Source organism: Acyrthosiphon pisum, chromosome A2 (genome assembly GCF_005508785.2).
Source record: "Acyrthosiphon pisum isolate AL4f chromosome A2, pea_aphid_22Mar2018_4r6ur, whole genome shotgun sequence".
Taxonomy (NCBI): Eukaryota; Metazoa; Arthropoda; class Insecta; order Hemiptera; family Aphididae; genus Acyrthosiphon; species Acyrthosiphon pisum.
The window spans coordinates 56,441,843-56,463,691 of NC_042495.1; the positions used below are offsets into that span (position 1 = coordinate 56,441,843).

The following is a 21,849-nucleotide window of genomic DNA, read 5'->3' on the forward strand; positions in this document are numbered from 1 at the left end:
TTAAGTGTAATCACACCTCAAACATTTTGCTTGCAACGATTAATAACAATTATTTTGCGAAGATAAATTTACGACTGCAATGTGTGGCAGGGACGTGCATTTTATCGGGTTTAAGATTAATATTATACAACTTATATCATGATATAACTTAGTAATAGCTGACTGATAATTGATATCAATTGATTGGTAGCACTAATGGATACTTTATCGCTTAGATATGGTTTTATTAGGTGCATGTTCAGTCTGTTTGGGTTTTACGTGATAGAAAAATTTGATTCCCGCACATTATTGGCGGTAGTTGTTGAAATTATTGACGAAGAATTTTATCGATTAGGATCTAAAGCTGCGACATTAAATCAATTATTCACTAGAAATCAATTTACTTTATGCGAAGAAAAATTTATTTCAATATCCGATGTTCCAAATACAACAACAAGCATACGCCAAGCTGTTGCTCAACTTTCACTATCAGGCGGGCAAGGATTTTTGAGGTGTGATTGCCAGAAAAAATGTACAACTAAAAGATGCAAATGCATTATGTAATAGCAGGTGCCATAATAGTATAACATGTGCAAATAAATAAAAATTTTAAATAATTATTTCTAACTACCCATCAATTTTACTAATTTTTATGAAGAAAAAAAAATTTTTTATTAATTTTTAATGATTCTGTTTTTAAATGATTTTTATTTTTTATAAAGAATTTAAATAACTGTCAGTAGTTTGTTTTAATAATATATAATTATAATTTTTACGCAGCTTAAATGTTATGTGTCACGTATTAATCAGCTTTTACTAAGTCAATTTGTATATCCTAGGATGTACACAACGTGTTTAGTAAAAGCTCGAATGAAATTTAGAATTTCAGCATTTACTGAGTACAAACAGTAAAACCTAGCATTAACTAGTAAAACCTAGGTTTACCTAGTGATCGGGCATTTACGGTAACATATATATAATATACTCAATAGTAAGCGGTGAGTACATAATATTAATACCGGTCGTAACAACAATCAACAATTAGTTCAATTAATTATCCCTGATAAACCCTCTTATATTTATTTATTTTAATTAATATATTATGTATAATTATAATATTATATTATTATATTATAATGTTATAATTGTTATAACATATAGGCAGCCAAAGTAGAAGCCAAATCCAATCTGAATTACTTACAAATATTATGGGATCCAGTTATGAGCTTATACAATGTACAATCACCAAATGACGTATTAACAAGATTGCCAGACATATTTGTTAAGTTTATTTTTATTTTTGAAGAATCGGAGTACTACAATAAATGGTAACGTGCCATATTGTCACAATGTAATTACACGTAACGTTCTAATTTTTAACGAACAACAGGTCCGACATAAGTCGCCTGTACGAATATCTCGGAAATCAAATTGTGTTCATTTGCCGAAAAACCATAAAAATGTCGGAACTATTCTCTGGAAATACAGAAAGTGTTTTGAATAAACTACGAGTTTCGATGAATTGTTGTGAAAATTATATTTCAATATATACTAAAGTAATAACAGCGATTGATTTTCTATATTTTTACCATTGTTTGATTGCACATCAAAATATTTGACAGGTAATTGAAATTTATAATTCTAAAAATGACGGACACTGTTCGGTGGAAACTAAAGACGTGCATATGTTTTTGGATCGCTGTAGAGATGTTAATTATATATGCAAATCAATTGTCTTATTTAAAAGGTACCTACAATTTATACATATCAACAAATGTGAATATATGGTATACACAATCTATATATACATAATACATATATTATAATAATACAAATTTATAATATTTTTTTTAAATTTAATTTTACTTTTAAATGTGTGTTTAATGGTCAACTTTAACCCCAATACCACCACGTCATCACCCAACATTTAATCTACTATTTTTTAATATTTTACAATGAAACGCTACCCATGCTTCAATGTCACTACTTGTAGAATAAACAGAAATCACCCAATACCAAAACCGAAATTTTCATTTACCAAAGGATTAGAGTTCGAAAAAGTCATGGAATCCATAGAGTTAAAATTCAACAAATTGATAAACAATCTGGAGAATGTTCAAAACTTAATATTCAACGTAAATACCACTGATTGGTATCAACATGAACTCGAGTAAGATTTCAAATCGCATACCAATTTAATTCCCATCGACGCTATGCACACCGATATAATCCATATCAAAACGTTTTATTGGATTATGTTAGATTCAAAAACCAAGTGAAAGAATTATGCGATATAGTCGAACAGCTGTTAAATGACGCTTTGAGTGTTACATGTAACATCGAGGATGCTCTGAATGTTTTACAGAGCTTACATTATTTTTCTGACTGGCCACAGTTGAATTCCCACTTTCAGAAGAAAACAAACGACGTCTACGCCATGTTGATCGAGGATATATCATTAGCTATGCAGTTTTACACGGACAACAGTTACCAAATACCATCCTTTATGATTCAATATTCAGGTGTCTGCATAACCGCTATGACCGAATACAAAAGAATCGAGACGCTAAAAAATGTGAGTATCTGTGTCAGTGTCATATCCATCCAAATTATTAAAAACACATTATTACAGTGAATAATCGTGTATGGAATTAATAACTATACTGCATGTGATTTATACGAATGAAATATTAAAAAATATGCATCTCTTGTTATTTAATAATGAATGTTTTCAAAATATTTAAACAGTTTTAATCGATTTTTATAGTACCGCCTATCTGATAAGATCATAATGAGGTTTGTGCTCCGTGAATAGCACCAGTCCAGGTGGATGGAATGACATTTTAAAATGTTATCTACTATAATAATTATTCCTTTCAACGTTTAAATTAGATTTTAAATTTTATGCATTTCAGATGATATCAGAACGTCCTTGGTTATTACCGTGTTCAAATATTAAAAAACTTCACGAGGTATACAAAAGTTATACAATTGCCTATCAAGATCTAATAAATAATACGATTAAATCATGGAATACTCAATCGAATATAAACTATGAGAAAAAACTTGAGAAATATATTTTAGTAGGAAATCAAAATGATCAGTTCTGGCATTTGGCTATTAACTTGGACTGGTATTTTTACAATTATTATGAAAAAATGCAATCATGTAAGCGCTTATTTATTTGTTATTAGTGATGTATTTGAACTGTTAAATGAAATCGAGTATTGGTCGTTAATTGGCTTCAAAACTATACTGACACCAAATAACATTGTCGCAAACGCAACAAAAATAATGCGACTACACCGAAATACATCAAAAATCGTTAACGACTACAACACTCTAATAGCTGGTATTTTTGTTTTAAATTAATTGTATAATTTATGTATTAAACATAATATATTATGACTTAACGGATTAGTGAGATGAACTAATTTTCCGTACAAGTTTTAACGTGAATACGCAAATATGAGTTTTTAATAATATCTTCATATAAGTTTAAAAAATAAATTATGTTTATTTTTTAATTTTTACTGAAAACATCTTATTAAAATATCTAATTTACGAGCATTTGAGTTGTTCACTCCGATTGCACCCCAAAACAAAAATAATGTTTCGTGATTGTCCATAATATATCATTCATCAATTTTTTTTTTTAATGCTTATATTGCTAAAAAGTTCTTTATTGCAGTTATTCGAAAACTCTGTTATTAGTTAACGAATTCGAAAACACTTGAAATACATATATTTATTAAGCATATAAGCAAAATGGTTTCAACAGCCCAACTTTAGTCAGTAACTTTTTAGTCAGTTTATACAGTTGGTATAATAATCTAATGTTCTACACAGTAATGTACCTACATTGCCTATACAATACGCCGTACAACATTGTAACCCCAAACAACAAGCCCCAAACTATATCAAAAAAGCTCTTAAAAATATCCATAACAAAAATTCCTTTTGACCGCAATAATGCTTTTAAAAATTATCCGAGCATTTTTTTATATTTTTATTTAATTATGAATATAAATTTATTTAATTTTTGAATATTTAAGGAAGTTGTGAATAGGAGAGAATTGTGAATGAATCTATATATACTAAATAAACCCGAACACAATGTTACACCAATATAAATAATAACTTACTAATCACTTCGGTTTTTTGTTTGAATCCCAGTGACGCGTTACAGCAGTTAATCGCACTGTAGACAGAATAATTCGTTACCAGTTTAAAAAGTATGACTAACAATATTGATATATTTAAATAGTAACAACAAAATATTAAGGCAAAAATTATGAAAACAAAATGTTTTGAAATAATATTTTAAATTACGTCCCTAATTTTGCATTAAAAACTCGAAAGTATAACGGTATATCTGCTATTTTTTGAGCTAATTTTTTCCAGGTGTGCTTTAAATGTAATTATATTTTATACAAATCTGACGATAGTGTGCTAGTCAAAAATTTAAACTACGTTTTTAATTCGTTATTAAATATAAATGCATGCCCAATATAGGTTTATCTGAGCAAGAAATGCTATTATTCAGCGAATCAATTGATATATGCAATAAAATTACATCGCCAATGATTCAATGTTATACATGGAAACGATTCGACATTGACAACTATCTACTTGATTGTTTTGATGAATTAGAATCGGTAAAATACATTTTCAGAAATACTTGGACAAATTAAACTAATGTATAAGTATTTCAGGTTCAAAATTGTGTGGATCAATACAAATATTGTAACATAGAAATTGTAAACGTTTCTGAAGAAATAGCAAATTTGACTCTTTTTAAAATAAACCGAGTGCAAATCTTGGATTTAAGAGAACTCAAAAAAAAAATTCAAATATTTAAGTATGCATATATTTTTTTATATCTAATCTGTGTGTTAGTTTTTTTAATTTAAAAATATTTACATATAGTCCAGTCAAATTAGAAAAAAGTTCGGAACTAATTCCACGAAAGCAGGAGTTTGATTTATTTTTTAGTTTATACCTCACTGATGAACATACTAAAAGTCCTGACACCTACCCCCTGTGCGTAGCTCTCCACCCCTCTTCAAAGGGTAGCGCGCCCCTTTCACTGTTTTCGCTTATAACTCGTCAGCTTTTCAATTAAAAATAAAAATACCTATGACCAAAATTAAAAACCATAAAATTTATCATACATTTAATTTACTTTTTGTATATATATGTTGCGATAAGCGTTATATTTTTAAAAAATATAAAAAATAAAAAAATTTTATCTTTTTTTTATCGTGTCTTAGCAAAAACCGTCAATGATACGCTAAAATGACTCAGGACTTTTAGTATGTTCATCAGTGAGGTATAAACTAAAATAAATCAAACTCCTGCATTCGTGGAGTTAGTTCCGAACTTTGTCGATTTTTGGTCTAATTTGACTGGGCTATTAATAATTTAAAATAAATAAAATAATTGTAGATAGAATAATTTTTAGTTTTATAATTTCTACTCATTTAAGTTTTAATTTTTCTATTAAAAATTAAAAATTCTCAGCGAGAAATTCTAAAAAATGTATGTATGCCATCATTAAAAAAATTTAAAATTTAAATCACAATAACCATAAAATATAGTTGGTACTTTTTGAAATAATAAGGGTTTATTGTTAAAGAGTTACACTGCGATAGTTTAATTATAAATAATATGCATCAAATATTCATATACATCATAAACAAATCATTATGTTTTTAAATGTTTCAGAAGTAAAATGATAGTAAAAATTTCTGATTATTACAATCTTATTTTAAAATACATAATGGTCATCTATGAAGGATTTAAAGAACATATCAATAACGTATACAATTCATATACATATACACTACCATTTATTATATTTTAACTTTTAAGTATAATTAATTTTCATTATTTTTAGCTCATGGTATATTGGACAAATTATGTGGAGAAAATAGACAGCCTCATATGCAAAGCATTAATTCTTAACTGTCAATGTTCATTAGAAAATATTTTAGAACTAAGTGTCGGTGATGGTTCAGGTCCAACGCCAGTAATACTTATTCACGTGAGCTTAAAAGATAATAAGGTAACCTAAATTAAGTATAAATAACTATAAAAACGATAAATAAAAAAGTATTAATTAATTATTATCAATAGATTAAATATGAAGCTAGTCTATTAGAGATTCTATCGTTCTCGGCAAACTTTTTAACAGATTTATTAATGGCTATTAAATTATTGCCAAGATTAAATCATATATTCCAACTATCGAGAAATAATTGGATTCCGTATGAAGATGAAATTTCTAAAGATTGGCTTTGTATCAAACTCCAGGGAAAATATAACATAGGTAAATAAACTATATTTTAGTGTATTTATTTTGTTTCAAATTTTTCAAATTTATTTTATATATTAACAGCTACTATAAATGCTTTAAGACGATTAAGACGTTATATGTACGAGTACTTAGTATTTAAAGACATATGGTCAATGGATAAGAAATTATTTTTTGAAAAATATAGAACCTTCAATTCATCAGCGACACATTTTAATCAGGATATGACTCAGTAAATCATAATTTTAATTTGTAAAGACTTTTTTGAATTATTACGATACTGAATTAATTCAAATTCACAGATATTCGATTTATAAACGTAAGATATCTCGCATTAAACCAGTTGCCCAAGTCTCTCATTTTCTAGTACAAACCAACATGTTAAAAGATGACATTATTAGACATTGTGATGAGTGGAAGGATAATTTTTCGAATCTTCTTCTTGAAATGACGACCAATCTCATAGAAGGATTTTATCAATATACGAAAATTAACAGCCTTCAGTATAATATATTGAAATAATAATCCGTAATAGTGAAATTTGATCATTTTTTACTATTTATTTTTAGAGTGATGACACCGCCTAAAAATTTAGCTGAAATGATTTCATTCGTTGAAGTACGAAATAGAATAGTTTTAGAGTACGATAATAAAGCTAAGGAATTCAAACTCATTTCTGATAATGTTAAAGTATTAGGTATGTATACAAACTATGATTTAAACGTCATAATAAACGATAACTATTATGACTGAATAAAAGGTACTATTTTAAGAATCGATTTACATTTTATTTTAGAAATTAATAATATACAAATAACAGAAGTAATACAAATTAAATATGGAAAATTACTTCAAGTCTGGAGTACGTACAAGAATACTCTCGAAGACGCTGAAATAATGTTAAAAATAAAACAAAATGAATTCATGAAATTGTTAAAGGAAACACAAACTAATTTAAAATTAAAAGCTAAAAACCTACTACAAACATTTTTAGAAACCGCACCAATTTCTACAGAATGGAAATCAAATGGTAAATAGAGAACAATACTTATCAATAGGTACTATATAGTTTTAAACATTCATATAGATTTATTTTAAATTCAAACGATTCATAACAACATTAAATCGTTATGTTAATATATCAATTAGTAATTTATATAATTGTTTAATACTCAATGGTCGAACAATCGCGTTACTGAGTGGTTTTTATAATACGAAAAAAAAATGTAACAAGTACTGTTTATTTGCTGAGTATTAGTACTGTATATGTACATTAATAATTCTGTTTCAAATATTTTTTAAGATGCTTTAATTTATACTGAACAAATGCAAAATAAATTGGAAATATTAAAAACCGAAGAAAAACAATTAAACGATGATCTTGCAGTATTTGAAATAAAATATATTCATTCAGTTGAAATTGGCAAACTTCAGGAAGTAAGAAATAATATTTAAAAATTAAAATATTATCTATATTATATCCCTTAAAATAATATATCCTCACAACTTTAATTTTATTAATCTATGATGTTTCACTTTTATTTTAATTATTTATAAGCACCTAATTTCTCACTTCTTTACTAATACGTAATAACTTTAGTAATTTTCAATACCATTTAAAGGAAATATTAGTTTTACACTCAGTTTGGAAACTAGTGAATACTTGGGATGATATTTGGAAAGACTATAAACAAAAACAATTTTGGCATATACATGTTTCTGATTTAAAAGTTACTGTGTCCACATTTTTCGATCAATTTAATATTTTAGTTAATGGATTAAAAAATAAAAAATGGGAGGTAATAGAAACAACTCGTAATAATATTGACGAATTTCGTAAATTATTACCGGTGGTCGATGATTTAAAAAATCCGGCAATGAAAGACAGACATTGGGACGAAGTACGAAACGTCATAAATAAGTGAGTGATCAATTCTCTACAATATTCAATCATTTACCAAAAAATATTATTTTTTAATAATGCATTTTATTAGAAAATTAATCCAGAAAAGTTCTGATTTTACGTTAGAAAAATTAATGGAAGTTAAAATTCAGGATTACAGTGAAAAAATTAGTGATGTGTCAAGAAAATCAACAATAGAACTAGGTTTAGACAATGTATTAAATTTTCATAAAATAATAATAATAAAAGCAAGTTCTAAATTATATTTTTTGTACTTTAAGGCTATACAAAATATAAAAGAAATATGGTCCAGTAAAAATCTACACTTAGAACCCTACAAAGATAAAGGTATTTATTACGTGAAAGTGAATGATGACATTTTTCAATCATTAGAAGATCATCTTATGCAGCTATCTGCGATCAAGGCATCAAAGTATAATAAAATAAAATACACACACACGTGTTCCTTAAAATATTTTATGATAAATTATGTTTGTAGATATATTTCCGTTTTCCTAAACGAGGCAGATTTTTTAGAAAAATCTATAGGTCTCATCATGGAAGTTTTGGAAATTATTCTTTCAGTTCAACGACAGCATATTTATTTAGAAGTAAATGTTTATTTTCTACAATAATTGTATTGCTCCATATTTTACTAGATTTTTTTATCTTCAATAATCTAGAATATATTTATTGGAGATGATATACGACATAAAATGCCAATTGAAAGCATTGACTATGATATTTTAACAGAAGAATGGAAAGAAATAACCATTCAAATGTATAAAGAAAATAATTTATTCAGAGCATGTAATTGTAAATGTATGACGTTTTTATATTTATTTATATAATATGATGATGAATTCAAAATTTAAAAATAAAGCTACATAATTCTTATATATTTTTATAGCTTTATTCAAACATTTAAATACGATGAATTACCGCTTGGAAGTCATACAGAGGGCTTTAGAAGTGTATATGGAATCAAAACGTCATATATTTCCGAGATTTTATTTTATATCAAATTGCGAATTATTAGAGATACTAGGAAACTCTAAAAATCCTGAATCTATACAACCACATTTAAAAAAGCTTTTTACCAATGTCTATAGCATAAAAATCATCGTAAGTTATCACTGGATTTTTAATTCATTATTAATATTGTTTTTATTATTGATCTTAAGTCCGGCAACTATGGCCATTAGCGTTTGTAGTTGGTTACGTTTGGTTCGAAACACGTGTATGTATGGCAAGGATTTGTCATTAAAACCCGGGTAGTCACCCATCCGGGAACTAGTGACACCGGCCAATTCTAGCACTCAGAACACGTTGGCTGAATCCAAACACCCGGTGAAACACGATTTCGTACGGTCTTTACCGAGATACGCAATCATGAATATTTAATGTTCACGGTTGCATACGATTTATATCTGCAACTTTGAAGCACTGTTGCAATTTGCTTGAACTAATAGAACATACAATTTAAAATTAATTGAGAGGCGATAGGTGATATTTGATAGGCGATAAATGGATCGACAAAATGGATCTGAAAGTTTTCATCGAACTTACAACGCTCAATATCATAGCTCCCATCCTTCCATCCATGTAGTTTTTTCAATTCTAAAAGAAACGCAAGACTGCAAGAGGAAACATGTACGAAAATTCAATCAGTATTTAAAAGTTGGATTAAAAAAATGGAAAATGCTGATTTAATTAGTATAAAAGAAGCCATGAAAGAATATAACAAGTACAAAATTCATAAAAATAATATAACATATTCGTCAAAAATTTGTTATATAAGTGATACCAAGATATAACATTTTTTATTATATTATTTTAACCTTTTATTATTTTTAATTATTTTACTATAACTTATACTATATTATAAGTTATAACATATTTGTTAAAAATTGAGTTTTTAAGTGGTACCATAACTTAAGTAATTTTTTCAAAATTTAAATTTTACTAATTACACATAAAAATATAAATTTGGCAACGTTGCACAGCAAATCATCCGCAATCGTTTGACTTTTGGGGTAAATAATAAAGTTAATGGTTTAACGTACGCAATCGTGTTCTTAAAAAAGTACATCGTACGCAATCGTGCAGTGATACCCCAAACACCTCCCCACACCAGGCCACAAATATTATAATTTATAAATAACACATTTACAATCAGGTACTTAATATGTTTAGACAAATAACAACCAGAAAAAAGAGGTACAAGGTATGTTTTCTAAAGATAAAGAGTATGTAGACTGGAACCAACCGGTTATATGTGATGGACCAGCAGAAATTTGGCTAAATTCGATAGGTAAATAAATAAAATATAATATTGATATATTCGAAAAATATTGTATGACTTATATAGGTAAATAAACTTAATATGTCATACAAAATTGTAGAAGATGCAATGCGCAATTGCCTAAAACAAATATTAAAGCAAGTAAAATTATCATTAACGAAAAATCTAAAAACTCGTGACAAGTGGATATTGGAGTGGCCAGGACAATTATGTATTGCTGCATCTCAAGTAAATCTAAATGGATAAAGTAAACAAAACAACAATTATTTAAATGTAAAATATTATTTAGATTCAGTGGACCGCCGATTGTACCCGATCATTAGTACAGTCCAGACATTTAAAACACAAGTATCCTTTAAAAAAAATGTATAAAAAACAAAAAAATATATTGACAAAGCTCTCAAAAGTGGTCCGGAGCGATTTATCGAGTACTGAAAGATTAAAAGTCGTGGCTTTGATCGTGATAGAGATACATGGTAGAGATGTAGTTGAATACATGTACAAATCAAGTATGTCATATTGAAATATTATTATAATTCATAAACTATAGTTATATTGTTATATTTTCATTGGGTATGAAAATATAAAATTTTCTAGATTGCATGGACGTGTCTGCATTTGAATGGATGTCTCAATTACGATTTTACTGTGATAAAAAATCAAATGATATTGTTATAAGACAAACTAACACCAAACAACTATATGGATACGAGTACTTAGGCAACTCTGGAAGATTAGTTATCACTCCTTTAACTGATAGATGTTACATCACATTGACTACAGCAATGCATATGCATCTTGGTGGAAACCTTAATGGTTCAACGTATACGGGTAAAACCGAAACTATAAAAGATTTAGGGAAACATTTGGCCCAATTTGTTATAGTCGTGAATTGTTCTAAAAGTCTAGACTACAAAAGTATGTGTCGCATTTTCTTAGGTGAATATTAATTGATTCTGCTTACTTGAAACAACTACTCTCAAAATAATTGTTATTCTTTTTTTTCCCATAAAAGGACTTGTGCAACAAGGTGCTTGGGGTTGTTTTGATGAAATTCAACGAATAAAAATCGAAGTTTTGTCCTCTATAACACAACAAATATCATCTATATTTTCGGCTTTGGCGGCGGATCTAAAAACGTTAGTTATAGAAAACAGAAATGTTGCATTAGTATCATCTTGCGGTATATTTATCACAACGTGCCCAACTAATGAATATAATAAGTACTTACCAGACAACTTTAAATCAATGTTTCGCACTGTGTCTATGATAGTCCCAGACAGTAAGCTAATCGCTGAGACAATTCTTTTTAGTGAAGGGTTTAAAGACTCTAAGACACTAGGTAACAAGATATTCGTTGTATATTCACTCTTCAAACAAATAGTAAACAAACAAAACTATTGTGAATATGGACTTCGGAGCTTAATTGGATTAATAAAGTATGCAGGAAATTATAAACGGACAAACACGGAAATACCGGATAATGAGGTTTATTTTATTTTACGTACTACAGCTATACTGTACAATAATAATAATAATATTATATTATTTTTAGATTATTTTACTAGCAGTCCATAAAACGATTTTAGCAAATATAAATAAGGAAGAATTACCAATATTTACGGACATGATCAATAATTTATTTCCAGACATAACTCCACCTGAAACAAAATATGAAGTTCTAATAGACGCAATAAAACGTAGCATGCTGAAAAACAATCTACAACCAACCGATTCTGCTGTTTTAAAAATTGTTCAATTATACGAAATAAAAACTTATAGATCTTCTGTTATAATAATAGGAAATTCTGGAGCCGCTAAAAGCATTACTTGGAAAACACTAAGAGATGCACTCATTTTACTGAAGCGTGAACAAATCAATTCATTCGAAACAGTTATTGTAAGTAGTGTAATAATTTATAAGTATTAATTAATATATATATTTTAATTTAAAACCATTAAATATATAATAGACTAACATAAAATCAATAAGTAATCAAAACTATTACGTAGGTATTACGTAGTACAAATAAATTAAATAAAAAAGACATATTAATATTTAAAATAGTCAATCTAACTCATTGTTTGGACATACAGTTTATTTTTCATTAATTGGAACACGAAATTAAATTATCAAAGTCACTAATACAATATCCAGTCTTAACAATTAATCAAATATAATTATTTTAAAACTTTTTTGGTTCTTTAATACAATATTGAAAATATTTTAAATGAATTATTAAAATATGCATTCTTAATACCTTGGTATGTTATTTCATATTTTATATGTTGAATAATATCAACATAAATAAACAAATAAATAAATTTCTAATAATAATTCGAGACTAAAAAGAGTGTATCCCTCAAAGTGGCAGAGTTTGTTTCTCGTAATAAGTGTCGGAACTGCATACTTACGAGTTATTTATGAGTTACTTTCGAATACATTTATAAGTATTCTTTATTTGAATATTCAAAATATTTTTATTATTAAATATTTGAATACGTATTATAAGTAAGTACTTTATTTTGTGCTGCTTGTTTGAACAAATATTTTGATTAAATATATATATATGTACATTCAATATTAAACTGATAATATCATTATTTTATTTATGTATGATTTAAAGTCTTAAACTAAAATAATAACACCATGTACCAATCATTTAGGAATATGTTTTAAATCCAATAACATTAACAATAGAAGAACTATACGGTAAATATAATCATGCTACACATGAATGGGAGGATGGAGTTTTTTCGTCAATTGTACGCAAGATTTGTTCCGGTAAATATTATAAACTAGTTAATTGATATTTATAAATTAATTGTATATAACTAAAAACTTATTTGATAATGAATTCTATAAATAAGATTTTTAAATGTTGTCCTTATCATAATTATGTAACATAAATAATATTTAACATGTACACAAACATATATCGGTAAAATATTAAACCATAGTTACAAATATTTCATATAGATAATGGATTGGAACAAAAGTGGGTGATACTAGATGGACCACTCGAAAACCGATGGGTTGAAAATATGAGTTCTGCAATAGACGATACCAACATTTTAATTTTAGAAAACGGGGAACGCATTTTAATACCAAAACAGGTACTCGTATTACAATGTTACCATTATAGCATAATATATAAATAATTGTATTTTATTAAAGGCAATCGACCAAATTCGACTAAATTTAAATTTTAAATACATTTCAAAAAATTGTTAGTAAAATAATCTAAGTCTTAGATTACATATTATATTACAATTCTCGTTATAAACATATGTTTTTACATATTCATTAGTCTACCATATATTTGTATGCTTACATAATATATTATGATTTATATCTACCCACCAGTATGATGTAAAAACACTTATAAAAAAAAAACATTAAATTGTATGATTTATTCATATGTGAATATTTTTAAATTAACGCGGATGTTTAATTTTATCCAATTATTCATTGTGATTTTAATCCATCATAAAACCATCATTTCACTGTAGGTATTCGGATACTAAAATGTGTGTATACTGAGTTTGTTGTAAACGCTTTTGTTTAATATAATTGATCAACAGTCCCATACTCTATACGTTTAATACATTTTGCATTAATTAGTAATAATAATATCTACTTAGGTATTATTTACACATTTCAGATTTTAAAACGCTTTTTAACATTCAGCATTTATAAATGATTCATCTACATAGTCTACACTTTTTTGATTTTATATTAAATAATTCTCATTACAATTATTAATAATATATTTACATATTTTCGAATATTTGAATTTTAAATACCTATAAACGCTAGTTATAATATTATGATCTATGAGAATTAAATACACGTCATGTATGTAGATCATGATGCACATGGGCGGATCTGAAGCTTGGTTAAAGGGGGGGGGGGGGGGGCGAATTCCGAATAGGAATATCCATGAGTAATATACAAGTACATTGAGCATGGTCAAACCTGGTGGGTGGAGGGGGTCACCACCCCCAGAAATCCGTATATCAATCCGGATCAAATTTTATAATCCGTATACTATAAAATTATCAGTATACATTTTTTCAAACCCCCCCTCCACCCCAAAAAAAAGCATTTTCTGCTTTTGCCCCGGCAATGAAGACTTGACCGTAGTTTAAGCAATTTATGGAAAAAGAAGTACAACACTTAAAATTAATTTTAGGTACCTTTATTTGTTTTAAATAGCTATAACAATGTATTATTCAAAAATAGGTATAATTATAATAATAACGTTTCTTTTTTTTTCATTTTCAAATCTATTAATTACTTCTTCTATGTTTACAATAATATCTTTATGCGTGTGCAATAAAGCCAAGCCAATCAGCCTATGTTCGCCTATTCGCGATCTCGACCATGTTTTTAATCTACAAATTAAAAACAATAAGAAATAAGAAAACATGCAAAGCATTTTGGAATTTAGATGCTCTGTGTATGAACTAAAATCTGAAAATACATTTTTGGATAAAAGTTGGCCATCATTTCCAATATCTAAAGATTCTATACAATAAAATAAAAATCAGTCATGATAAATTATGTTATGTTTAATCATAATAAGATACTCACCAATAGATGCATGTTCTTTTGCAGGCAATACTTCTTCACCACTTTTATTTAATGTTACTAAAAATTTAAATACATTGTTAATCACTAAATTGTAATTTTTACTAATTTTTTATTTTTTAATTTTAATTATAAACAAGATGTCTATTCAAATTTCAAATTTACAAATAGGTAAACTGTTAATAATTTAAAGTTAAATATCATACTACCATAGTGCTTACCAGTATCGGTATTTTCAATTTTTGTTTTTTTTGCGAACTGTGTGAATCCTTGTCACTACGAAAATAATCACTTATTCGTTTCATACTGATCGATGAATTTAACAAATTAACAAATTAAAACAAAACCGAAATATTTATAAAAATCTCCAAACAGTAATTACTAATTACAAATAATATTATAAACATAAAAGTGAGAAAAATAATCACACTATCACAGATAATTTCTATGTATAAATCATAGATATATAATATTAAATAATATTATTATATATTATTAATAATATAAATCTATGGTATAAATAAATTTGTCATTGTCTGATAACATTGTTATCATTTTTACCATGAAACATGCTAGACAACGATAATAATAATTAATAATTATTAATTTATAAAAATTTATTGTGTAATGTGTAAATCTATATATCAAAAATATTAAATAAATCTGTAATAAAAAAAAAGCCCAAGGGGGGGGGGTGGCGATCGCCACGTCACCTCCCATAGATCCGCCACTGATGATGCATAATACATTTAACACATCATACTAAATTTCTTAGTTTATACAAAGTGTTTAAATTATCCTAGGTGTCTTTTCTTTTCGAAGTAGAAGATTTAAAAGTTGTATCCCCTGCAATTATTTCAAAATGTGGTATACTTCATAACAATCATAACGATTATGGATGGCGATTATACGTCAACTCGTGGTTAAATAGTTGCAAGTTTAAACTGTTTAAAGATGAGGTAATTAACTGGTTAATATATTAATAGGTAGTTGAAAATTTTTTTTTTTATTTAAGAAAAAATTATACTTTTAGATGAAACTTAATTTCGAACATTACATTGACGATTTACTTGTATTTAAAAGATTAAACTGTATTGAAATAGTTTCATTAACTGATCAAAATTGTGTAATATCTTTGTGCAAGTTATTAGAAAGCTGCACATTTCACGATTTGGCTGATAAAATTCCTAATGAATTAAATGATGGCCAATACAAATTTTTAATTAAGATTTGGTTTATTTTTTGGTACGTACGTAATATTAATTATTAGTACCTAATTTATTGTTAAAAAATAATAATGAAAAATTATTTAATCACTTTACCATAAATAAAATACATTTTATGCAATTTTAATTTTATAAATTATGAATAAAATGTATTGTTTTTTAAACAGTATGATTTGGTCAATATGTGGTTGTTTGAGTGAGGACGGGAAAAAGAAAATTGATGTATATTTTAGAAATCTTGAAGGCATTTTTCCTATAAAAGATACAGTTTATCATTATTACGTCGATAATAATTACTGTAAATTTCAACATTGGGAACAAAAACTCTCAACTAATACATGGACATATGATAGAGAGTATAATTAACATTTTGAACACACAAAATTAATTAAAAATATCCTATTAATATACATTTTAATTTTAGAGTACAATTTTCCAAAATAATTATTCCAACCATAGATACTATTCGCCACAGTTATTTAATACAATCATATTTAAGTAAAAAGCAACCGGTTTTATTAGTTGGACCTAGAGGTTGTGGCAAAACATTGAACGTTAAAAATTCATTTTTAACTATGAACAAATCTGAATATTCTCTTTTGAACATTAATATGACAGCTTGGACTTCATCAAATGATATTAAAGAAACGATCGACGATAAGTTAGAAAAACGCACTAAAGAACTTTATGTTCCACTAACTGGTAGGTATTCTGTTTTAATATTTAATACCCATTAACATTGTGTATTTTAATTTTATAATTTCTAAATGTGTAATGCTATCTTAGGAAAAACAATGGTTACGTTTTTGGATGATATGCATATGCCTATAAAAGAAGCTTGCGGAGTCCAGCCTTCCTTAGAATTGATTAGACATTGGGTCGACTATGGGTTCTGGTACGACACAAAAAAACAATGTCCAAAATATGTCAAAAATATGCTTCTTATATGTGCTCTGACTCAGTTTGATAAAATTGAACACTTTATTAGCAACCGAATGTTGAATCGTTTTAGTGTGGTCAATATACCATCTCTCGAAGAAAACGATATCTATACAATATACAACACCATACTCGGTCAACATTTAAAAAAATTCGACGAAACTGTGTCAGAAATAGGTACGGCCGAAATTATAGTAATTGATAGAATATTTCAAGTGTAGAATGTTCACAGTATCGTATCATATAATTAATTTAATTGTTTTAGGTAATGGATTGACTTCGATGACGATAAGCCTCTATAAACATTTAATGATTAGCATGACTCCAACTCCATCAAAAATACATTATTTATTTGATTTGAAAGATATTTCAAAAGTAACAATAACTCCAAATCATTTCCATGATTGCGTAATACTATAAATATTTTTTTACTAGGTATTTCAAGGTTTACTTCTTAGTAATGTCAAGTATCAAAATTTTAAAGTGCCTATGTTGCGACTTTGGTGTCATGAAGTATTCCGTGTTTTCTATGACCGTTTGGTTGATACAAGGTAAATCTTCATTTTATAGCTATTTTATATTATAATAAATAACTGTTTTACATACATTTTATTATAGCGATCAAAAATGGTTTCTAAATCAAATAAATCACCAACTTGAAAATAATTATCATTTGTCATATCATGATTTGTGTGCATCGAAAAAAAATCCAATATTTTTTAGTTTTCTAAATGAAGAAATGCTGTACGAAGAAGTCGTAGATGAAGATTACTTGAAAAAATTCATCAAATGTAGCATTAAAGAATACAATTCTAACTCTGAGTTTGTGCCACTAGACATTTTATTGTTCAGGGATTATATAGAACATATTTGTCGTATCGTCAGAGTCATATCACAACCAATGGGTCACATACTTCTCATAGGCATTGGTATAATTGGTACAGTTTTTTTTTTAATTCGTTCCATACGAATAATTAAAATATTGTTCTTAGGTGGATCGGGTAGATCATCGCTAGCAAAAATAGCCTCGTGGTTGTGCAAGTACAGTATTTTTACGATTGAGTTGTCCAAATCGTACGGAACATCGGAATTTAAAGAAGACTTAAAACTAATTTATTCCGAAACGGGAATAAAAAATCAACCAACATCATTTGTGTTTAATGATACACAAATCGTTGACGATTCATTTTTGAAAATCATTAACAGTATTTTAAGTACTGGCGAAGTAACACGATTATTCGAAGAAAATGAATTTAAAGAAGTAAAATAGTTATTTATCAAGGTATTAAAATAAGTATATTATTATGAATTTCAATTATGTAACTATTTTAGATCAAAAATGCATTATCAGATAACATTAAAAATGGAGACAAAATGGAATCATCCGAAGCAGTTAATTCAATTTTTATAGACCAAGTTAAAAACAACCTACACTTTATTCTATCTTTCAGTCCTATAGAAAAATCATTTAGGTGCGTAAAAATTACTAGATTGAGTTTAAATTGGTGAAATAAAATGTATAAACAGTATTTTAATTGACTAACATAATATTCTAAAATTAATATTAGTACCTACCATATATTATAATATACATTCAATATTTAATAAAATATTTGTTCTAATATTTTGTAACTGGAATTTACTCCTTGTAAGATAAAATAAATTGATAATATTAGGTTTGATCAGGTATACTAAACATTTTAATTTTTTTTTATTCATATTCTTATATTATAACAGAGTACGGTTAAGGCAATATCCTGCATTATTAAATTGCACTACAATTGACTGGTTTTTGGATTGGCCAAAAGAAGCTTTATTGGAGGTGGCATCAACTTCTCTCGATGATCTTGATATTTTAGCAACAATTACTGGAGAACAAAGAGTAAGTTTTTCAATAGTTGCTATGTGTATAAAATGGAAACTCGGATTAACCATATTATAATATTTATGTTAATAATAATACTAATTTACTATAATTAAAATATTTTTTATTTACCTTTGAATAATTGTTTCAGTCTAAATTGTGTCCTATTAATTTATTTAAGATTTACATAATAAAGAAATATTCTTTTTTAACCAATTATAATTTTTTATAAAATAATTAATACGAAATGTTTTTTAGATTTACAAATCTGAGTACTTAGAGTATGAAGTCCCGTAATTAATTATAACTGTCTTTCTGTCAGCTAATTATCTGATTACTACATATTATTCACGTTTTAAATAAAAATAAAAAAACATTTTTTTAAACAGAGTTACTTATTTATTTTAATTATAAAACATCAAAAGTTAAAATATTAAATAATGCATTAGATTCCATGCAATCTTAATTCAAATAATTTCCAATATTAATGCACTATATCATAGGTACCTACATGTTCATACATTTTAATTTTAATATAAATATAAGTATGTTGTTTATATGGATAAGTATCCATTATATGGACTACTTATAAGTTGTAACCATTTTAAGATGATGTCATAAGTATTTAATACATTATTATTTAATAGTAATATAATACAATAAAGTAATAATTATTTTCATACATTATATTTTAATAATATTTTTGCAGGCATATGGAGAAGAAAACGAAGGAACAACTCAGGTAAACTGTCTATTAATGTTTAAAAAATGCACAATTATTAATTAATATTAATAGATTTAATACAATTTTAATTTTAAAGGACAAACTAAAAAGTTCATTAGCTTCTATTTTTTCTTCTATTCACAATTCTGTAATAGAATATTCCAATCGTAATAAAGTTGAATTGAATCGTACAAATAATATAACACCAGCTGTTTATATAGAAATGATATTTAGATACAAAATGTAAGTTTAAGATTAAATAAAACTATTTCCAAATACAACTATGTTAAAATTAAATTTCACAGAATACTACACGAAAAGCGTATTGAAAAACAAAATATGTCAATTAAATTGAGAAATGGCTTACAAACAATTAATGTCACTAATCATAAAATAAATTATATGACAATGGAATTAGAAAAAATCACAGAGTTTATAACGAATCACACTAAATTCTGCGATGAAATGTTTACCACTATTTCTAAATATATTAAAGAAATAGATAACAAAAAAAAAGAAATTTACATCATTTCTAAAAATATAAAAGAAGATGAGTTAAAATGCCAAGAAATGTACAATATAGCTTTATCGGAATTAAAACTTATGATTCCTGGATTAGAAGAAGCTACAAATGTATGAAATAAATAAACTTTTATAAAAAAAATGGAATTTTTAATATCCGTGTTATTTAATTCACAGAACGTATGTGCTCTTAATAAAAAAGATCTCTCAGAAATTAAATGTTTCTCCGTACCTCCAGAAGGTGTGAAATTAGTTTTAGGAGCCGTTATGACATTAAAACTAGCTGATCCAAGTTGGGCAGAAGCTAAAAGACAACTAGATGATCCTAATTTTCTACATCAGGTAATAATCACAATTAGACTAATATTTTAATATTAACAATAAATGAAACTAAATTAATGAACATAATTAATGCCATAGTTAAAAGATTTTGATAAAAACCACGTAACCGATAATGTCCTGAAACAACTTGATGTATTTATAAAAAATCCAGAATTTGAACTAGAAAAAATTGGTCTTCAGTCAACAGCTGCTAAATCTTTAGGCATGTGGGTTGTTGCTATCGAAAAATATGCTAAAATGTACAGGTGAGGATATGAATTACAGACAATTAATTCTTTTATGAATAATTTTGTCAACGAGAATATTTTAAAATAGAACTATAACACCTAAAAGAGTGACTGCGGATTTAGCAATGGCAAAAGTTAAAGAAGATCAAATTTCCCTCAAAAAATTAGAAGAAAATCTGGCAGAAAAACAAAATCTACTTGAAAAACAAAAATTGGATTTCGATGAAAATATAACTAAAAAAGAACAGCTTATTACTAAAGTAAGTTATATTATTATTATGTGTAACTGTTTAACTGTTACTATTAATATTATTTATAATTTGCATAACTGCTAAGACTACTTTACTATATTAAACATATTTTACTTTACTAGATAGTTTTTTAATTGCAAAAGAGTCAATTTTCCAAATTAATCCCCGGCAACTATATTTATAACAATTTTCCATGATTGATAAAAAATATATGATACAATATTGAAAATTAAAAAACAATTTTATTAGCTGTTAATCAATATTATTCTAAATTTTATTATAACTTTTAGCCTAAATGACAAAATATATCCAATCATAAGAACTATTTCATTTACTATAGGTAAACAATGACAATCATATATAAATACAAGCAAATATTAGAGTTCTGTTTTCTGCAACAAAATTCATGTGTGTGTGTCCATCATTAAAATGCAATTTCTTTTTCAATCCTTTCTTATCTCACCAGTGGAGTATTTACGAGGGGGGAGTCCATGGGGTCCGGACCCCCCCCCCCCCAGCCCCTTTGAATCGTGTTAAATGTTGTGTTTTTACATGGTTAAGGAAAACAAATTTTATTACACGTTACGAAGGATTTTGTACAAAATTTTAGAAGCTTCAGTTATCAACATTTTCAATTAAGATAGTGATTATTTTTTG

The 21,849-nt window shown here is 26.7% G+C and overlaps 4 protein-coding genes across 4 annotated transcripts in view; all 4 read left to right on the plus strand.

Annotated features, from left to right (window-relative positions):
- Nucleotides 1-1,608, plus strand: part of LOC107883357 (dynein gamma chain, flagellar outer arm-like) — a 5,891-nt gene extending 4,283 nt beyond the window's left edge. The window contains exons 6-7 of the mRNA XM_016803195.2: nt 1,141-1,307; nt 1,370-1,608. Of these exons, the coding sequence (XP_016658684.2) occupies nt 1,141-1,307; nt 1,370-1,598 (396 nt within the window). The 3' untranslated portion in view covers nt 1,599-1,608. The remainder of the gene's footprint in view (nt 1-1,140; nt 1,308-1,369) is intronic.
- A 4,189-nt stretch (nt 1,609-5,797) lies between these two features.
- LOC115034317 (dynein heavy chain 2, axonemal-like) lies at nt 5,798-6,838 on the plus strand. Its single transcript, XM_029490906.1, has 4 exons — nt 5,798-6,046; nt 6,118-6,310; nt 6,380-6,527; nt 6,598-6,838. The coding sequence occupies exons 1-4, from the start codon at nt 5,882-5,884 to the stop codon at nt 6,815-6,817; spliced, it is 726 nt and encodes a 241-aa protein (XP_029346766.1). The 5' UTR covers nt 5,798-5,881; the 3' UTR covers nt 6,818-6,838.
- Nucleotides 6,831-7,394, plus strand: LOC115034318. Its single transcript, XM_029490907.1, has 2 exons — nt 6,831-6,992; nt 7,092-7,394. The coding sequence occupies exons 1-2, from the start codon at nt 6,869-6,871 to the stop codon at nt 7,331-7,333; spliced, it is 366 nt and encodes a 121-aa protein (XP_029346767.1). The 5' UTR covers nt 6,831-6,868; the 3' UTR covers nt 7,334-7,394.
- A 213-nt stretch (nt 7,395-7,607) lies between these two features.
- LOC100167088 (dynein heavy chain 2, axonemal) overlaps nt 7,608-21,849 on the plus strand; it is a 24,755-nt gene continuing 10,513 nt past the window's right edge. The window contains exons 1-32 of the mRNA XM_008183300.3: nt 7,608-7,732; nt 7,918-8,216; nt 8,290-8,413; nt 8,480-8,631; nt 8,698-8,809; nt 8,882-9,020; nt 9,109-9,323; nt 10,395-10,512; nt 10,604-10,731; nt 10,793-11,012; nt 11,101-11,442; nt 11,519-11,991; nt 12,059-12,403; nt 13,171-13,288; nt 13,484-13,620; nt 15,901-16,056; nt 16,131-16,342; nt 16,491-16,679; nt 16,748-17,025; nt 17,110-17,439; nt 17,528-17,637; nt 17,698-17,813; nt 17,881-18,191; nt 18,255-18,523; nt 18,595-18,734; nt 19,000-19,144; nt 19,836-19,868; nt 19,948-20,093; nt 20,156-20,483; nt 20,550-20,714; nt 20,793-20,959; nt 21,030-21,201. Coding sequence (XP_008181522.3) covers nt 7,622-7,732; nt 7,918-8,216; nt 8,290-8,413; nt 8,480-8,631; nt 8,698-8,809; nt 8,882-9,020; nt 9,109-9,323; nt 10,395-10,512; nt 10,604-10,731; nt 10,793-11,012; nt 11,101-11,442; nt 11,519-11,991; nt 12,059-12,403; nt 13,171-13,288; nt 13,484-13,620; nt 15,901-16,056; nt 16,131-16,342; nt 16,491-16,679; nt 16,748-17,025; nt 17,110-17,439; nt 17,528-17,637; nt 17,698-17,813; nt 17,881-18,191; nt 18,255-18,523; nt 18,595-18,734; nt 19,000-19,144; nt 19,836-19,868; nt 19,948-20,093; nt 20,156-20,483; nt 20,550-20,714; nt 20,793-20,959; nt 21,030-21,201 — 6,300 coding nt within the window. The 5' untranslated portion in view covers nt 7,608-7,621. The remainder of the gene's footprint in view (nt 7,733-7,917; nt 8,217-8,289; nt 8,414-8,479; nt 8,632-8,697; nt 8,810-8,881; nt 9,021-9,108; nt 9,324-10,394; nt 10,513-10,603; nt 10,732-10,792; nt 11,013-11,100; nt 11,443-11,518; nt 11,992-12,058; nt 12,404-13,170; nt 13,289-13,483; nt 13,621-15,900; nt 16,057-16,130; nt 16,343-16,490; nt 16,680-16,747; nt 17,026-17,109; nt 17,440-17,527; nt 17,638-17,697; nt 17,814-17,880; nt 18,192-18,254; nt 18,524-18,594; nt 18,735-18,999; nt 19,145-19,835; nt 19,869-19,947; nt 20,094-20,155; nt 20,484-20,549; nt 20,715-20,792; nt 20,960-21,029; nt 21,202-21,849) is intronic.

What these genes read in the sequence shown, in the direction of transcription:
- LOC115034317 (XM_029490906.1), top strand. Translation starts at nt 5,882, where the DNA reads ATGGTATATTGGACAAATTATGTGGAGAAAATAGACAGCCTCATATGC. An exon ending in TGAGCTTAAAAGATAATAAG is followed by an intron (nt 6,047 to 6,117) that starts GTAACCTAAATT and finishes TATTATCAATAG; the next exon opens with ATTAAATATGAAGCTAGTCT. An exon ending in TTTAATCAGGATATGACTCA is followed by an intron (nt 6,528 to 6,597) that starts GTAAATCATAAT and finishes TCAAATTCACAG; the next exon opens with ATATTCGATTTATAAACGTA.
- LOC115034318 (XM_029490907.1), top strand. Translation starts at nt 6,869, where the DNA reads ATGACACCGCCTAAAAATTTAGCTGAAATGATTTCATTCGTTGAAGTA. An exon ending in TGATAATGTTAAAGTATTAG is followed by an intron (nt 6,993 to 7,091) that starts GTATGTATACAA and finishes ATTTTATTTTAG; the next exon opens with AAATTAATAATATACAAATA.